General features: G+C 36.3%; 1 protein-coding gene and 1 long non-coding RNA gene across 11 annotated transcripts in view; one reads left to right on the top strand and one right to left on the bottom strand.

The window, feature by feature from the left end:
* The window catches only part of TMEM63A (transmembrane protein 63A), a 50,457-nt gene continuing 32,657 nt past the window's right edge, over positions 1–17,800 (bottom strand). For 5 of the 6 annotated variants that reach the window (XM_032217050.1, XM_032217054.1, XM_032217052.1 and 2 more), the window contains 8 exons: positions 14,837–14,923; positions 13,542–13,601; positions 12,175–12,337; positions 10,785–10,890; positions 7,897–8,064; positions 3,289–3,404; positions 3,029–3,091; positions 1–976 (listed from right to left, as the gene is read on the bottom strand). In XM_032217050.1, coding sequence (XP_032072941.1) covers positions 821–976; positions 3,029–3,091; positions 3,289–3,404; positions 7,897–8,064; positions 10,785–10,890; positions 12,175–12,337; positions 13,542–13,601; positions 14,837–14,923 — 919 coding nt within the window. In that variant the 3' untranslated portion in view covers positions 1–820. Of the gene's footprint in view, positions 977–3,028; positions 3,092–3,288; positions 3,405–5,393; positions 5,492–7,896; positions 8,065–10,784; positions 10,891–12,174; positions 12,338–13,541; positions 13,602–14,836; positions 14,924–17,800 lie in introns of those variants that run through there. The other variant, XR_004255332.1, reaches the window with a different exon arrangement.
* The window catches only part of LOC116508429, a 31,079-nt gene continuing 21,196 nt past the window's right edge, over positions 7,918–17,800 (top strand). For 3 of the 5 annotated variants that reach the window (XR_004255333.1, XR_004255336.1, XR_004255335.1), the window contains exons 1-3: positions 10,886–11,358; positions 11,907–12,016; positions 16,066–16,244. This is a non-coding gene — a long non-coding RNA (uncharacterized LOC116508429). Of the gene's footprint in view, positions 8,006–10,885; positions 11,359–11,588; positions 11,675–11,906; positions 12,017–16,065; positions 16,245–17,800 lie in introns of those variants that run through there. The other 2 variants (XR_004255334.1, XR_004255337.1) reach the window with 2 other exon arrangements.

The raw sequence follows: 17,800 nt of genomic DNA, 5'->3' as shown, positions 1-17,800 counted from the left end.
TGCGTTTGAATCCAGTGTTTTATTGAAAGTGATTAATTATATTTAAATCTAATATTGCTTCTTTCAAAATTTTTATCTATCTCATAATTCAAAAACAGTGTAACATATTTGTGATACTTTAGCAGATTTAAAGATTCTTAAAAAAAATAAACCTTAGAGATTAAAAATAATAAAATGTTTACATCCTTTATTGTTTGACATGTTAGCCCCTTTTGTGTGAGGCCCTTAAAACTGTGACTAGAAAATTGATTTAAATAGTCCCATAAATAACAGTTCTCAGGCACCTATAGTCTGTCATCCCCAAATCCTTTAGGTTTTGACACATATTTTCTCTACTTTGGTAGAAAAATCCTTTTACAAGGCAGAAAATACTTGTGATTGATAAACTATGGAATTACTAGAAGAAAATCAGAATACTCCCCAGCTTATATTTATCTGATTTTTTCTACATTTAATAAAAACAGATGTTTCTTCAGACATAAACCCTCAAGTGTTTAGCAACCTGTGCTCTGGCACTTGCCCATAAATATTTCTATAAAGGCAAATAAATAAATATGCTCAAATTTGTTTTCCAAGCATTCTTATTCAGTGTGCAAAGCACAACATAAGTCATTACCGGAAAAAAAATTACCTACTCGCAACATATCTTTGTGAAAATCCCTGACTGTAGCTTCATATATTCTGGTCCTCTACATGAAGAGGTCATACTTCTTAAAGAGATTGCACTGAAACACAGAGATCCATTTGTGAAATCTGCTCTTCTGAAACAGGACTAAGTGTGCCATCTTGTGTTAGTTCGTGATACAAAGATTTTTCACATCTATTTGACACCTGATTCCTCAGGATAAGAGACACAGATGACATCTTCTTCCCCAATTGTTCCTATTCCTGATATAGCTCCATAGGATCTCTGACCTGTAGAAGCTAAAATACTCTTTTCGGTAGAAATACGGTGCAGAACGCGAGGAACATAGATCTGGAATGGTAAGAGGTTTTCACATAATTAAATAACAAGGCAACTATAATTCTAAATTACCTAAGATTTTAATCTTAACTCACTCCATACTTTACTTCCAAGCATTTTCTATAGGAATAAAATAAACACATAAATTTTATTACTCCAATTCTACAGGCTAAATGTATATTTATGTCTTATAAATCTGAAGTCAAACATATTTAAATCGTGTTCCTATTCTTGTCCATCTCATCAAGTTACCAACTTGATATGGTGGGAAAATTCATAGCTTCAGTGATACGGGGAGAAGCATGACAGGTTCATGCTCACTGGAAGAGTTGAAAAGGGGAAAGTGAATCTAAAATCATAACATGTATGAGGGCAGATGAGATTCTGCAAAATGGAAGAAAGTTATTCCACCTAGAACTGTGTTGGTGAAACTTTTCAACACCGAGTGCCAAAACAGGAACGCGCACGTGTGGAGGAATGCCAGAAATTGGAAGAGCAGTTCCCCGGTGCGCACGCGCACACTGAGAAGCTGACCTTCCAGTTTCTGGCTTGCACATGCACATGGGTCACCAGTTTCTGGCGCGCATGCACACATGAAGACCAGCTGGCTGGTGTGCATTCATGTGCCGGAAACCGGAAGCTCAGGATGCAGTTAAATATACATGTTAATAGATTCTAACCAACTGTATACTTAACTACATGTTTTTCAAGGATTACTACCAGCCCATGTTTACATATGCACTTGTGCCCTGAATAACTCATGATCTCCTAGTTTCTACTTTGATGCTTTAACCAAATCATCAAACTGGTTCTCGTGGCTATAATTAAATCTTTAAGAAAAAAATTACGGATGACAAAGCATTTGCAGAGAGAAAGTATATTGAAGAACCAGCCAAAATAGAAACTGAGATGCAACAAGCAGAAGGCCAGTTGTGAAATAGGAAAGCAGCAGGTGAAGATTAAATATTCACTGAGCTGTTTTTGGCTGCAAGAGAAGCCTTTTAAAATAACAACAGATCTATGTCGAGAAATATGAAAAAGTCAAGAAGAAATATGTGACCTAGTGATTGGGTAGGGGGAATCAGTTATATTTAACTATGTTCTGAAGATAGAAGAGGTAGGATTGCAAGAGAATAGTCAAATGATTGCCTTATTAATTCTTCATGAAGGCAAAGTCTTCTGATTTTGCACTCATAGATGCAGTTGTAGATGGAGAAAAATGCCAAATAAATAGAACCATTGCAGAAAATATAGATGGACATGAGATCACATAGTTAATATTAAATGAAGAATGGAGAGAAGAAAAATGTATTGAGATTTATTTATTAAATAAAGCAGGACTATCATAAAAAGTACCATATAATGGCAATAATAAAAATAAAAATTTAAAAGTAATTATTTCAAGTGCTAATGCATGGCTACAGAAAAGACACTTTTAAATTACAAATCCATAATCAGCTAGTAAAAATCCCATGAACTTCAGAAAGTAGCAAATAAAGACTGTCTTCTGTCTCAGGGAAGGGACCAGCAAGCAGAAACTAACGTTCTTGATGAAAGCAGATGGTAGATTAGAAAAAGACTCTATACATTGAGGGAAACCGAGAGACAGACAACAGATAAGATGGATGATTATGAAGTGATCAAAGGCATTCCTTTTAAGAATTATCACCACATATAGCAAGTGTTTATCATTGCATAGTCACTATGCAATGGTTATATCTGATTCAATAGCATCTACCTAGCTAATTGTTCTGCTATATAACCTTCTAATATTACATAAATCAAGAATGGGTATGACTGCCAAGTAAAACATTACCAAAATTGAGCATCACATATATTATTATGTAGTAAACAGTTGTCGTAATCTGTTTCAGTTGCCCACAACATTTTATCTGCAAAGAAATGTTTTCTCAACAGGTCAGAATTAAAACCACAATATTTCAGTATTTCTCAATAGTGAAATCATTAATGCAAATATTTTATAATTTCAGAACTTGCTAATAGACACAAGCCCTTTCTTAGAATATTTATTTTCCTATGTAATAATATCTATCTGATACTTACAGAAGATGTTGGAGCTGAAAAATCAGTTTTATTTTCTTTATCCCTGGACAGATATTTTGCTTCCTATAAGTAACAATGAAAGAAAGTTAAATTGAAATAATTTTCAAAATATATGCACAATATAAATATTCAAAATTCTACAAATAACTATTATATTTATCAACATATAGAAAGTACTTTTATTTAATGATCATTTTATGTGTTTTATGTTAATATCTAAAATACAGCTATTTTAAAATTAAATGTTTTGATTCATTTACCTTGTATTGCATGGGGGTCAGATACCAGAACAAGCTAAAACAGGTATATGTTACGCAAACAACAATTGTTATGCATACAACTAAGAACGTAAGTAATGTTGTAGGTGCAGTAAATCCTAGGGGAGAGAGAGAAAATAAATCTGTCAACTTAAACTTAACAGCATGATAGACTAGGCAGTGGTACAATTGTAGCAATGACATAAGGGAGTGAAGACAGTAAATGCTAGTAGCTATTATTTGAATGGATTAACAGATAAATACATCAGACTTGAAACTCAATAATGCAAATAGCTGTGTATTTGCCTTTAGTTTCAACTGTTGAAGACATAAAAGCTCACTATGAAGTATATAATAATATTTGTTTATTACAGTCACAGAACAGCATTATAAACAAGAAGCATTAAAAAAAGACAACATAGTACAATTAGTGGTGGATTGTTAGTGAGCAGTGGGCAGTCAAAGTCTGCCTAATTTTGCAGACAAAATCTGGCTACATTCAAAGAAAGTACAACGGACTGATTCGATAACAGCAATTGTACATAAAAATGATTGGTATCAAGTATTTATCAGCTGAGATGTTATGAGATGGCTCCATGAGTCCTTACAGAAGGTACAGTATAATAGGACATGTGCTGTAATTTTGAACCCCTTGTCCATTGGGGCACAGTCTCAGCTCATGTGGAATTTTTATATTGGCACTTTAAAAGTGCTGTGGGAAGTACATTGCAGCATGCTAAAGTTAGTGCTCTTTGGAGTTTGGGGACAGTTATATAATGTAAATATCTCAATGTTTTGAAAAGAGGAGTTTGCTCAAAAAATGAATAGTCTTGTTGGGATTGCAGGTCTTTAAAACGTTTAAAGTGCGCACTTGTACCCTATCATTAAGAGCACTTCCTTGGAGAAGCCAAGACATTGACGTTTTGGGGAGATGGTCCTGAACCATACTGATTCGTAATTGTCCTCTAAAAGGAAAGAATTCAAAACTGTAGGGGGAAAGAGTAATTTGAACCAATGTGCTATAATATAAGTCCACGCACCTGTTTCAAGTTTAGATAATTCTGCCACCCTCTTTAGTACAACATTTTGGACATAGTGAGCTACCTGAAATATAGGTTTTAGGAATTTGGACTATACACTTTCCAGGGAAGTAAAAATAGAGTAAGGTCCCAGCTAAGCACCAAAGAGTAGTTGTGCATGAGCCAGAGCTAAATATAGCTTCAGTGCTGCTCGAGTATACTGTGCTTCTTTGGAGAACTGAAATGATTCAATTGCTGCCTCTGTTTTTTGAGCATTTTGAATAACATAGTTTTGATGTACACTGTATTCAGTAAAGCTATGGAAAACCATACCCAAATATTTAAAGGGTTTAACTTGCTTGATGTTCTGGCCATTTATCTTTCAGGCATGCAATTTAGGTCTTTTTGCAAAGATCTTAGTTTTACTATACAGTAATTGATTTCAAAAGTTTCTCTGGAGTAATAGCTTGCCAAAGCATTCAGGGCTCCTATAAGTCCAATTTGTGTTTGAGATAAAAAAAAACTGTATCATCTGCATACAACAAAGATGCACTATGTCTATTAGCTAATTTGGTGTGAGTGTGTGTGATATTCTAATTGATTAATTGGGCCACAAGTAGTTTATATAGAGATTAAACAGCAGTGGAGCTAAAATGCATCTCTGCCTTACTACTCTATAGCCTGGAATCTCATCAGTGTAGTAGCCTTGCATACTGCATCGGACTTTGATTCTGGAATTCTTATAAAGATTGTAAATAAACAATAACAGGTATCTATCAATGGTAGTATGCAGACGCTTACTACATAGAGAAAGCTTAAAGTTTTTCTCTGGAAATCAAATGCAGACTTAAAATCAATGAATACAGCATACAGTGATGAACTTGGTTTGGATATATATTTTTCAGCCGGGTGTTGAAGAATAACAGCATAAATACAAATGGGGTACAATGGTTCAACAGTTAAAGAAACTGAGCTTGTCAGCTGGAAAGACCTGAGCACAGTGTGACGGGGTGTGCTCCCATTACTTGCCCCAGCTCCTGCCCACCTAGCAGTTTGGAAGCATGCAAATGTGAATAGATAAATAGGTACCACTTCGGTGGGAAAGTAACAGTGTTCCATGCGCCGATGTATAGTCATGCTGGCCACATAACCATGGAAATGCCTTCAGACAACACAGGTTCCCTCGGCTAAGAAACAGAAATAAGCAGTCCTTACAGCCCTCTTTTAAATCTTTGGATTGCAGAATTATTAAAGGGGGAGTTATGGTAGGTTATGGGAGATGTTGATGAAATGGAGTAAAAAGTGCTATATCATTCTTCCCCACCCTTGAATTTAAGTCATCAGAAACTATTATATAGGCTGGGAGAGTACACATACTATATACATGTATATATATATATATATATATATATATATATGTACAGATACATACACTTCAAATTTGGTCCATAAACTGTTAAATTAAGACCTGTTTTGAGATGGAAGAAACATTAACCAATAATAATAGGGCATTATTGAATTCTAGCAGCACAGACATTGTAAGCGGTCCATTGGACATAATTATGTAATGTCTGAACGTGGCATAGTTGATATTTATATACTCAAAACATTACACAATTTGCTGTATACCTGCTCAAGAACTGCTGGGAATAAGGATTTGTACCCATTTATATGCAAGTTGTTTTCAAGGTAGTTTCTTGGATGTGAAGGAGCATATTGAATTCAGCAATGTAATTTATAAAGCAGAGTCTTTGGATTTAGCATTCCAGCCTGCAATATTCCATGAGAGAATGGTTAGGGGTTTAAGAGCCTCCAAATATCAATCTGAGTTCCCTGTATTTGCCCTTATTAAGGCAAATTCTGAGGAATGGTAAGAACACAGGTTGCGTCATGCTGTTTGTTGTTGGGATCAACTATTGAGGAGGAAAATATGTTCTGGGTATCAGAGAAGGCAATATCATTAGAAGATAGCTCCAGGGATGACATAAGACCTGGAACCAAACCTCTGTCTCTGGGAAGTTGCCAAGTGCTGGGACATTGATTCTTCATCTTTATCAGAACAATCTTCAACATCCCCATTTAGCCCACATAATGATTTACAGCCATTTTCTAAGGGATGCAGTTGGAGAACCACATTGTAGCAAATGTTAAAAGCATGTCTAGGTTCAGAGAAGGATGAGGTGGACTGTTCCTTCAGGATCTTTGTGCTTAGGAAACTCCAGTTGTAGCAACATTTTGCCAGGCTGCAGATTACCAGGAGCTGGATTGGACACCACGGATTCTTCAGTGACTGTGTAAATGGATTTTTTGATATTGTGAGAGTATTAGAAATTTGTTGATTGAATGTATTGCCATAATCATGAGTCAATGATAAGGCCAGATCAATGAATGGCTTAGCTGTAGAGCATATTGTCCACATGTTTCTCTTAATTTGTCCAGTCTGTGTATGATGTCTGCTTGTTCTATATCTGGCAATGCACCAAATGAATCAATCAGCTTTCCTTCCAGTGAGCTTTCAGTAGACTTTCTAGATGAGACACTTGTCTCAACTCTGCCCTTTTTCTGCTGGAGAGTTGAGCCCGCCACAGTTGTTACTTTTTCTGCCAATAGAGTCAGGGATGAGGACAGCTCTAAACTCCCTGGTAGTCTCACAATGTTTATCAGTATGAGCAACGTATTTCTTTATGGCTTCTGCAGTTATAGTGGCTTTCAGCTTACTTTGCAAAGAACTCCTTTAGTTAACTTTATTTTTAATTGAAGTTAAATATTCAAAGATTGAAGTCACTGTGTGCTGTAAGCAGACATTGTCTAGATACGAAGTCTGTTCTATTGTCCCTTTTAAAGTTCAGATCATCCCCATCCCTGCATAAGCAAGGTAGCTGCCGAATAGACAGCTGGAGTCAGGGGAGGGGAGGCATCCTCTATCAGGGAAGACAAAAGTTATATAGCTGTTGGTTTTCTATTTCCACCTGTAGATCCCACTCCAAGGAGTTATGTGTGTTACATCCATCTGATGAGACAGTAGAGTCAAAGTTACTTACTGAAGTTATCTGCTTATTTATTGTATATTCATTCATTTCCTGTTGCTTCAGAGGCTTGGTTGAAATCTGTGTTGAAGTGGATATAGTGTCTCTTCTTCTTCCTTTTCCCCATTCTTAAGTCCCAGATTAAAAATTATTAAGTTGTGACTGGAGCAGCAGATAAGTGACCTCTCAGGCAATACAATTTAAAAAATTAGAAATGGAGAATAAAACTACTAAAATAAAAGAATAAAAATGGAGAGCATACACTCAGAGCTGCTCATCCATCTCTATCTTGCACTCCATCTTATGCAGAAGGTATTGGTAAGCCATTTCTGAAAAATGTTGCCAGAAAAACTACACAGGCTTGCTCCTGCATTGACTCCAAGGACCAAGCAACAACCAACCACCCCTTTAGTTACCTCTGTATCTTTACATTTTACGATATTGTTCTCCTTGACTCTTATCCAAATGTATATCAGTGGATTAACAGAACACCCATGATACAAAATGTAACATATTTATCTCCTGCAATGTCTGCATTCTTTTTTCAGAGAAGCAGAGATATTTACCTAATCTTAAAAATGAGAAGAAAAACAGCCAGAATAGGCAGAGGATGGGAGCTGCTAATGCCTGAGTCACAGCTGCAATATGAATCTGCTTCTCCAGTTTGGTGGGAAGGTATGCATAATAGAGGTTATAGCGATCAACGGTATGTTTCAGCAATAGATAAATTAACCCTGAAAATAAGAAAAATATGACAGTATTACTAAGAAGGGCTATAAAAAAGTTTGCAAAAATTTATATCAACATCCAAAAAACTCCTTCAACTCATCCTCCACTCCTAGTGATAAAATAACTCTCAAAAATGAACACAAATGGTATAATGAATGGTTATAACATTTTGTTTGGTCATAACATTTTGTTTTCTTAACACGTATTATTATTTAAAATTCAATATATTGCACATAAATACTGCACAATGTTAAAATGCAATTTAACAACTAATGCAAAAAACTGACACTCTGGATATCTTTCCTTATTATTCACACAAGCATTACAGACAGCTTTTAAACATAAGTTCCCATTATCTATGGCATGTTGTTGAGATGTTCTGAGTATGGGAATAAAATATGAGTGCTAGATATAATACACTAGAAAGTATAAAAAGGTAAAATCAACTTTTTTATTATTAGCATTTTGCCTCCTAAAGCCTATATTCTTTGGGAGGGGGCAAGGCAGGAAAAACAAATAAAGCATGGTTTCTGGAATTATTTTCTAATTATAAGCAGTAACCATAAGAGGAATCTGTAATTACATTACAAATATGATCTAAAATCTACTAGATATCTTCAATTTCTTTTCTTTCATGCTATTTCTTTAGCTTGTAATAGGCCAGTGATGGTGAACCTTTTGGGCTCAGTATGTGAAAAATTCAGAAAATGGCTAAGTTGACTTTGCTAGCGTGTCACTTCCCCATCCTTGAACAAAAGAGAAACAATTCTTTACATATTAATTTATTTAAAAAAAATACTGTCCAATTATGTGTGTGATTCTTAGAATCTGCTGTGTACCACTTGGATTCAGGCGGTGTTCTCTGTTGACAAGCCACTGTGATCTACACAAGGCAGCTTAGGCTCACACAAGGTTTTCATTCTTGAAGCACCTTCAAAGAATATTCTTCTGTGGCCTCTGTAGCTTTCCCAAACTCCACAAAAGCACATCCAATTCTCAAGCAATTTTTGGAGGCTTCAGAAGCTGTGGCAAAGCACAGTCTCCTTGCGTGGCTTCCAGAAGCCATGTAAGAGCACAGCTCATTTTTGGGTGGCTTCTGCAGCCTCTGAAAATTGTGCAAAAGCACACCCTGTTCTCACACTATTTTCCAAAGCTGTAGAGGTTACATGACTTCTTGTGGGTATGCAATTCTCACATGGTCTCTGCAGTCTCTGCAAATCAGTTACTAGAGCCTTCAAAAATCACACAAGAACGGGACATGATTTCGAGAATAGCTGTTATTGAATGTTGATGAACACTGGCATGTCACTCAAAAAATTGTGGTGTGTCACCTTTGACACATATCTCATAGACTCACCATCACTATAATATGCTGTAATGCTCTTTCATATATTTTTTCAGAAATTTAAAATGCACAATCTAGATTCTTTATTTAAAAACTGAATTGCTTTTTAAGTATGTGCCCAATATTACTTCGGTAGATTTCTACCTCGCACTTTTATATGTCCAGATTTTACAGAAGATGGAGGCATGCATGAAGGAGAAAACATCAGTAGGATAACCCAATAGAGTAGAGCAGAGCAGAGCAGAGCAGAGCAGAGCAGAGCAGAGCAGAATAACAGAGTTGGAAGGGACCTTGGAGGTCTTCTAGTCCAACCCTCTCCTCAGGCAGGAAACTCTACACCAGTTCAGACAAATTAGATATATAACAATATCAACAGCAATAGCACATATACCTATATATCACTCCACTGTAAACTGGGTGGTTTACAATGTCAGCAAATTGTCCCCAACAATTGGGGTCCACATTTTACAGGCCCTGGAAGGATGGAAGGCTTACTCAACCTCAAGCCCTGTCGAGCTCGAACTCCAGGCTGTGGGCAGAGATTGCCTGCAATACTGAATTCTAACTACTGCACCCCCAATTGCTATTGTTGAATATTTAAAACCCCCAACTTCTTTCAGATCACTTAAAACATAAATGTGTAATGTAAAATGATAAATGACACTCTCTTTTTCTACAAATGGAACTACTAGATATATATGGCTTCAGATTCATGGATATTGGTAAACAGGTGAGTCATTCCATTTTTCTTATATAGAGTTGATGCCCTAAATCTCTTTTTCTTTTTTTCAAGGCTTCCTACCAAACTTAGACTAAACAGCCTTTTTAAGCATCTTTGCAATGAAATATTCACTTCATCTAAAACAAAACGATAAAAGTATTATCATATTTTTTGGAATATAACCTTTTTCCCCTCAAAAAAGAGGCTGAAAATCTGAGTGCGTCTTATACACTGAATACAGCATTTTCTTGCCTCTTGAAACTCCGCCCCTTCACAAAAATGGCTGTCCATAGCCTTTAGGGGGCTTTCAGAGTGCTCCTGTGAGCTGGGGAGGGCAGAAATGAGTGAAAAAGGGGCATTTTTTGCTCAATTTCACAGCCCCCCCCCCGGCCCCCCGGAGCACTCTATAAGCCTCCTAAGGCTATACATGCCTTTTTTTTGAAAAAAAACGGGCCTGTTTTCATGAAAAACGGGCTATTTTGGGGAGGTCTGCAGAGTGCAAAAACATTTTTTTAAAATGTGCCTCTTCAAAATCTTGGTGCGTCTTATACTCCAAAAAATACGGTAACAAAGGCATTCATTTCAATGTTATTCCCAAGCCAAGTATCTGGCACTTCAGTCTGCCCCAAAATACAATCCCAGCTCATTTATCAACTTACCAAATGGGACAATAATAGGACATGTAATACTATATGCCATGATGACCGTGAATACGCATAACATCCCAGCATACATTGCTCCAAATTCAAATTCATAAGCTTGTTCCTACAAGGAAATCAAAATACATTAAGCATGAAAATAATTCACATAAATTTCTAAGGAAACTGATTTTGGCAAATGTATATAAACACCAGATACAATCAACCCCTTACTTATATAATTATGTGCACAATCTAGTCTTGTGATAAAAATTTCAGATTCTTAAATGGGAATATTTCGTACACACTGCAACATTCCCAGACTTCAGTGAGTAAACATTGCTTGCACAGATACCATTTCATGGGCAAAGGCTGACTCCCTCATTTTCTAAACCTATTAGGCCATCATTGCTCAGGAAAGCCCCAATGGTGGTGAAGATCTCTCTTTGATAGTGGCTACACCCAACTCTTACACTGAAGATGCTCTTGAATAACCAATTAAACATTCTGGAGGTAACAGCTGAGAAGCTCATTGTCAAAACAGAATGGCACATAGCATCTGGAATCATTCATTGCAAAATTTGACAACAGAACGGTGAGTAGGGTCAGACATACTCCCTATTTCCAGATAGATTAGAAGTTGCATATCTTTGACATATGAATCTCAATTGGCTACTATTCCAAATATGGCCATTGCTCATTCTTCTAGTGGGTAGCTAATGTGACTATTCTGTCAAGACAGCAATGTCCTTGGGGATAATATTCAGGAGGGCCACATTGTCTGTATATTTCTTAATTGTTCTGTATAATGCATTTTTGCTTTAGCGGAAGATATTTCTGTGAGAAGACGCCTGAAAGGATAGTTCCTTTTCTCTAGCTGCATGTCATATTCAGCATGTTCCTCTCCCATGGTAAATATGGAGACCACTCTGGTTTGCTTGCTGTGAAGGGTACCCTCCACCACTGTAGGAAAGTGAAATGTTAGTATTTATCAGACAATTTTCTTTCTATAGTGGATGATTGGCATCCAGCTGTCCTTCTGCTAACTATTGCTTATGGTATGGAAGGCAGGGGAGAATATATCATTATATGTTTTTTCTCTGAATAGGTTACTGTTGCTGTTATTCATTTTTCTATCTTTAGGTGACATAACTAGGAGCTGATGCATCCTGCCATAACTATATGCAAAGTTCTGTCTTCTGGTTTAAATGGAAAGAACAAATTCAATAAACGATATCTTCTACCCAGTAAAGGTAAGAAGCTTTTTTGATAAGTAGTGATGTTTCATGCACTACTAAGAGGTCAAAGAGTCTCAGAATGAAGGGCAGCAAACCCAAATGAGCAGAGATGTAAAACACTCCAATGGAAGAATTAAATATAAAATGTGTTATATCATAGAAAGATTTGATACCTGCTGAACATTTCTCCTCTCAGCAGAAGATTTGGCCATCATCATGCGAATGGTGTACATCATAAGGCCTGGGAAACGCACCAATTGTGTTCCATTGCCAATAAAAGCTGAGGCAATTACATAGTTTACAAAGAAAGCTCCCTGATCAGGCAAAAAGACACATCTGCAATGAAAAAATAGGCATGCAATCTTATCTCCTTTTCACCTATCTGGAAACCATGGTGAACAGTGAGCATTTTCTTTCTCTCCTGCACATCTGTCTTGAATGGAAGCAGTGAAAACAGGGATCAGTATTGTCTTCAATGTCCACTCACAAAATATGAAATCAATCCAACAATGATTTGCCATATACTCATTTATTTTAAGACAACTAGAAGAATTTTGAAATACAAAAAAGTGATGAACTTTAAAAATACTGCAAATTCCTCTGACAAAGGAAGTTCTGAGTTAAACTTAGCAAAAACAAAGTATTTTTTCAATGCTTTTCTGCTATGAATGAGATGAGATTTGCAGAGGCTTAAGGTACATGTTTTGCTTTTGTAAGGCTTAATCTAAGTAATTTTCTCTTTACCACTCATGCCTCCTCAAAAAGGTTGCCCCGACTCATTCTGAGGAGTCAGTAGCTCTCATGGCATATGAAATATATTCTAGAAAATATCAGTCAATGGTGAACATCATAGTAAATAAAATCTATTGTTTGATTACATTGATGTCCCATCCACACAGCAGCCCTTCCTCCAATTTCCCCCCCACAGCTGAGATAGACTGGGTTGACACAGAATGACCAGCCCAAAGTCATACCGTGATTTTTCTCAGATTTAAATCCTTGACAAGATATCAGTGGCTTGAGCTTTGAATATCTCTGATAGATCACTGCACGTGATGTACTTGGGGCCAATGGCTGCACTAAAACAGAAAGGCTGCAGTGACTGGAGCACTGGTTCTAAGTAGAAGAGACAGCCTCTCAGTGTGGATAGTTCCAGTTTTTCCAGGGTTTTAGGATAAGTTTAAGAGGCATTTTAATTTTTAGAAAGCAATATTAAACTTCCCCCATCAACATTCCTTCTGAAGTTGCATAAAAGCCACACAGAACTTATACAGCTCTTTGGCTTCACAATGCCTTCCTTTTTAATGGAATAACTTTAGGTCACACTTTTGGGGAGCAGCGCTCCTGAAGACACAAAGAGCAATGTTTACTAGTTATTCAAAATCATTTCCCAAGACAAACAAATCATCACATAAGAATCTTTATATTCAGTTCTTCCCACTGCATAGTATCAATTTATGATTCATAAATGAAATAGTAACCCATTTGCATATCCTGGGTCAGTTAGCAAAAGGATGAAAGCTTCTTTTTAGATACTTACTCTAATCTAACTTTAGATTCAGATGCTTTATCAAATACCCAGCGAAAGAAGAAATCCAGACTGAAAGAAATATTTGGTGTTAATTTCTCCAATTTACTACAACATCAAATAGAAGAGAAAAATTTAAGTACAACAAATTTAATAGTTTCAAATAACTTCAGTGTCTATCATCACACATATTATGAAAGCATAAAAGTTATTTTAAAAAACCCAAGCTACAAATGGACCAACTTTAACAATCATTCGTTCAGCTGCTATTCAAACTTTTGACAGCATTGAATGAGTGGTACTTACCAGTCCTTAGAATTTCAGCCATTACAATATTCTGTGGTCACCATTTGCAATCTTCTTTGTTGGTTTTCGACAAGTAAAGTTATTGGAGAAACCAGCAGGAAGTTGCAAGTGATGAGCACATGACATCCTCACTTAACCACTCACAGGGATTCATTTAACAATGGCAATTGGGACTGCCGGAATTGCTGTAACTAAGCAGTGCAATCATGTAACAATTATTGAACTTTACAACTGAGAACTCCTGTATCGTGTTTTTTTTTTACTTTTTAGCCAATTAAAATCAATTATGTGTTTGATTTTAAAATGAAACAAAATAAGAAAGGTTTTTGAATAAAATCCAATGAAATTCTACTGTTGGTGGAATTATTCAAATGGTGTAAAAAGTAAAAATAACACCACTCCCCTCCCCAAGATGGACATGGCAAAAAAATCAATTAGGGCTGAAGGCTCACTGGAACAGGACTAACAGTGACCTTTAAAATGCCATGGGTGTTTAGAAATAATTCCCCTGCCCCTGTATCTGTATCCCCGGAAAGGGGGTGCTATTAGATGAAATGTAAGATGGTTATGTTGCTATAGTTCCGTCAATAGAGCCTAAAAGTTTATGAATAAATTGTCCACTCACTATATTCTGCCCAGGGAAGATTTCTAAGGTGTGGGAACACTATAGATGAAAAAGGCAAGTCCCTTGGGCAATTCTGAATTTCAGCCAGCAAAAAGACATAGATATATAAACAACAGATATAGACTGAAATGTGATAAGCAAGTGAAAAGTATTCTACCTCTCAAACACTTAAATATAGAAAGTTGCTGATTATTTTTATATGGTTTATGTAAATTTTGTACATAAGAGGAAATATGAAAAAAAAGAGGAAGAAAAAAAATATTTTTTTGGCATGGCAAAGATTGTTTCAGATATTTAAAGGCTGCAAAAAAAATAAATTTAAAAGAATAGAAACCATGTCATACTCAGAAAGCTAGAATTTTACAGTAGCCTTTACCTAGTCAAACCAAGTGAAGGTAATATTAGTACCATGAAGATCAAAAATGAGTAAATCTTGTGCATCATTATTCTGTTTTCATTAGACCTATTAAAAAAGAAGAAATGATTAGTTGTTGCACATTGTCAAACATTATTGGGTTTGATATGGTAGTTACAAATGGAAATGCTTAAAATTAAAATTTGGAAATAAGTTGATTTTGGATTACTCTGGAGTTGGTGTTATTTGTTACTCTGACTGTTTTTACACTAGTTTCTGTCAGCTCTATCTAAAAATAATCCTTTCATAAGTCAAATACTGAACTGGATCCAATAAGCTATCAATAAATATTATTTGTTCAATCATTTAGTTGACTGTTTTCAATGAAAACCCCAGTATGTTAAATATAAAAATAATTTGTTTATTTATGATCCAAGACCAAGTCACAAAATTTAAAACACAGCACATCTTCTGGATAGGAAGGCTCCATTTACAGTCACTCATGCCCTGGTCATCTCCCGTTTGAATTCTATAGTGCACTCTACATGGGGCTGCCTTTGAGAAGTACCTGAAAGCTTTAGCCTGTACATAATATAGCGGCAGACACCGTATTTTTCAGCGTATAAGACGCACTTTCTCCCAAAAAAGAGGGTGAAAATTTGGGTGCGTCTTATACACTGAATACAGCATTTTTGGCCTCCCAAAACCACACCTCCTTCACAAAAATGGAGGTGCAGAGTGTTTTGGGAGACTTGCAAAGTGCTCCTGGGGGCTGGGGAGGGCAAAAATAAGTGAAAAATGGACCATTTTTGCTAGTCGTCCCCCCCCCCCCCGGGAGCACTCTACAAGCCTCCTAAAGGCTATGCATGCCATTTTTTGGCAACAAACGGGCCCGGTTTTGTGAAAAATAGGCAATTTTTTGCTCGTTTTTGCCCTTCCCAGCTCCTAGGAGCACTTTGCAGGCCTCTGAAACACTCTGCATGCCCCATTTTTTCCACAAAAAATGACGTGTGCAGAGGGTTTGTGAGGTCTACAGAGTGCAAAACCTTTTTTTTTAAAATTTACCTCTTCAAAATTTTGGTGCATCTTATACTCTGGTGTGTCTTATACTCCAAAAAATATGGTATGTGTGGCCCTAGAACAACGTAAGTTACACTTCAGCTCTGTGAGCTGCAGTGATTCCCAGTTTATTTTCAGATCCAATTCAAGGTACTGGTTTTGACTTTAGCTCTTTGACCAAATCCTTCAAGGCATGGGGCCAGATTATCTGAGGGACCACTTGTTCCTGATTACATCTGCCAGTCCCATCATATCCGGCAGAAGAAGTATGTGGCAGGTTCTGTCTTCTGAGGAGTTGCATCTAGTATAATCCAGAACATGAGTCTTTTCTGCTGTGGCATCCATCCTGCAAAATATCATCCCCTACAAGGTAAGATTAGCCCTCCCCAATTCACCAACTGTTAAACTTTCCATGTCCCTCAAAACGTGGATGTGTCAATTGACCTGGGGAACTCAAGGCAATGGTGAGTTGTTATGACCATAATGGAGTCCACAATTACTTGTGAGGCCAGACTGGACAAATAAAATCGTGACTGGTCTGGACAAGTAAAAACTGGTTTCCAGCAAAAACATTGATCTATTTTCCACCTGGCCTGTAATTGCCCATACTGGAACCATGTTTGAACTGCCTTCTCCTCTTTTAATACCTCTAAGGATTTTAATTGTAGTGCCCCACCTTCCAAAATAAGAAGCTGTCTATAAGTAATTCTATCCTGTTTTTGTGCTATATTTATATTTTCAATTGCATGCCTAGGAATTGCCCACATAGGTATCTTATCATTTAATTTATGTTGATATTTTTTCCAAACCCGCAGTAAAGCATTTCTTAAGATATGACTTTTAAAGTTTTTGTCCAGTTTTTTGTTAAATAACAAGTAAGCATGCCAACCATATACCAGATCATATCCCTCAAGTTTCAGTATCCTATCATTAGTTAAATTGATCCAATCACTAATTACGGACAACACCACTGCATCATAATATAGTTTTAAATTTGGTAGTTTCAAGCCTACCTTCTCGAGTATATCTTGCATTATTTTCAGCTTTACTCTCGGCTTCTTTCCTGCCCATACAAATTTATTGATACCCTTCTGCCATTCTAAAAGATTCGCATCTTTTTTAAGTATAGGTAACATTTGGAAAAGAAATAAAAATTTTGGTAAGATATTCATTTTCACTGCCGCGATTCTTCCCAGCAAAGATAAGTGTAACTTCTCCCATTTTTTCATCTCTATCTGTATACTATGCCAGAGTGGTTCATAATTATACTTGTATAATTTCCCATTTGAGATTGAAATATTAACTCCAAGATATTTAACCTTTTTGACTACCTCACATCCTAACATTCCTCCTAATTCCTCCTTTTGTTTAGTATTCATATTTATGGCTAATATTTTCATTTTCCCTAAGTTTATTTTAAAACCAGACACTCGACCATATTGATTAATCGTATTCATTAATCGTATTCATACTGGATTCCTGCAGTTGTTCCAATATTATGACCAAATCATCCGTAAAAGCCTGCACTCTGTATTCTTGCTGCCTAACCTTAATTCCTTTTAGGCCCTCCAAGCCCCGTATTTTATTCAATAATACTTCCAAAGTTATAATAAACAATAGTGGGGACAAAGGACAGCCCTGTCTTGTACCCTTTCCAATTTGAAAGGATTCTGTTAAACTTCCAATGACTATAATTTGAGCTGTTTGCTGTTAATATATTGCTTTGATTGCTTGTAAAAAACTCCTATCTGCATTTTCTACAATATCTTCAGCAAAAATTACCAGTTAACTCTATTAAAGGCTTTCTCAGCATCCAGAAATATGAACGCAGCATGGATTTGATTGTTCTTTCCCAAGTATTCTAATGCATTAATAATTAATCTAACATTACTTTTCATCTGTCTCCCTTGTATAAAACCTGTTTGA

This window comes from Thamnophis elegans, chromosome 4 (genome assembly GCF_009769535.1).
Source record: "Thamnophis elegans isolate rThaEle1 chromosome 4, rThaEle1.pri, whole genome shotgun sequence".
Lineage (NCBI taxonomy): Eukaryota > Metazoa > Chordata > Lepidosauria > Squamata > Colubridae > Thamnophis > Thamnophis elegans.
The sequence above is the reverse complement of the archived record's forward strand: the minus strand, read 5'-3'. Positions and strand labels throughout refer to the sequence as shown.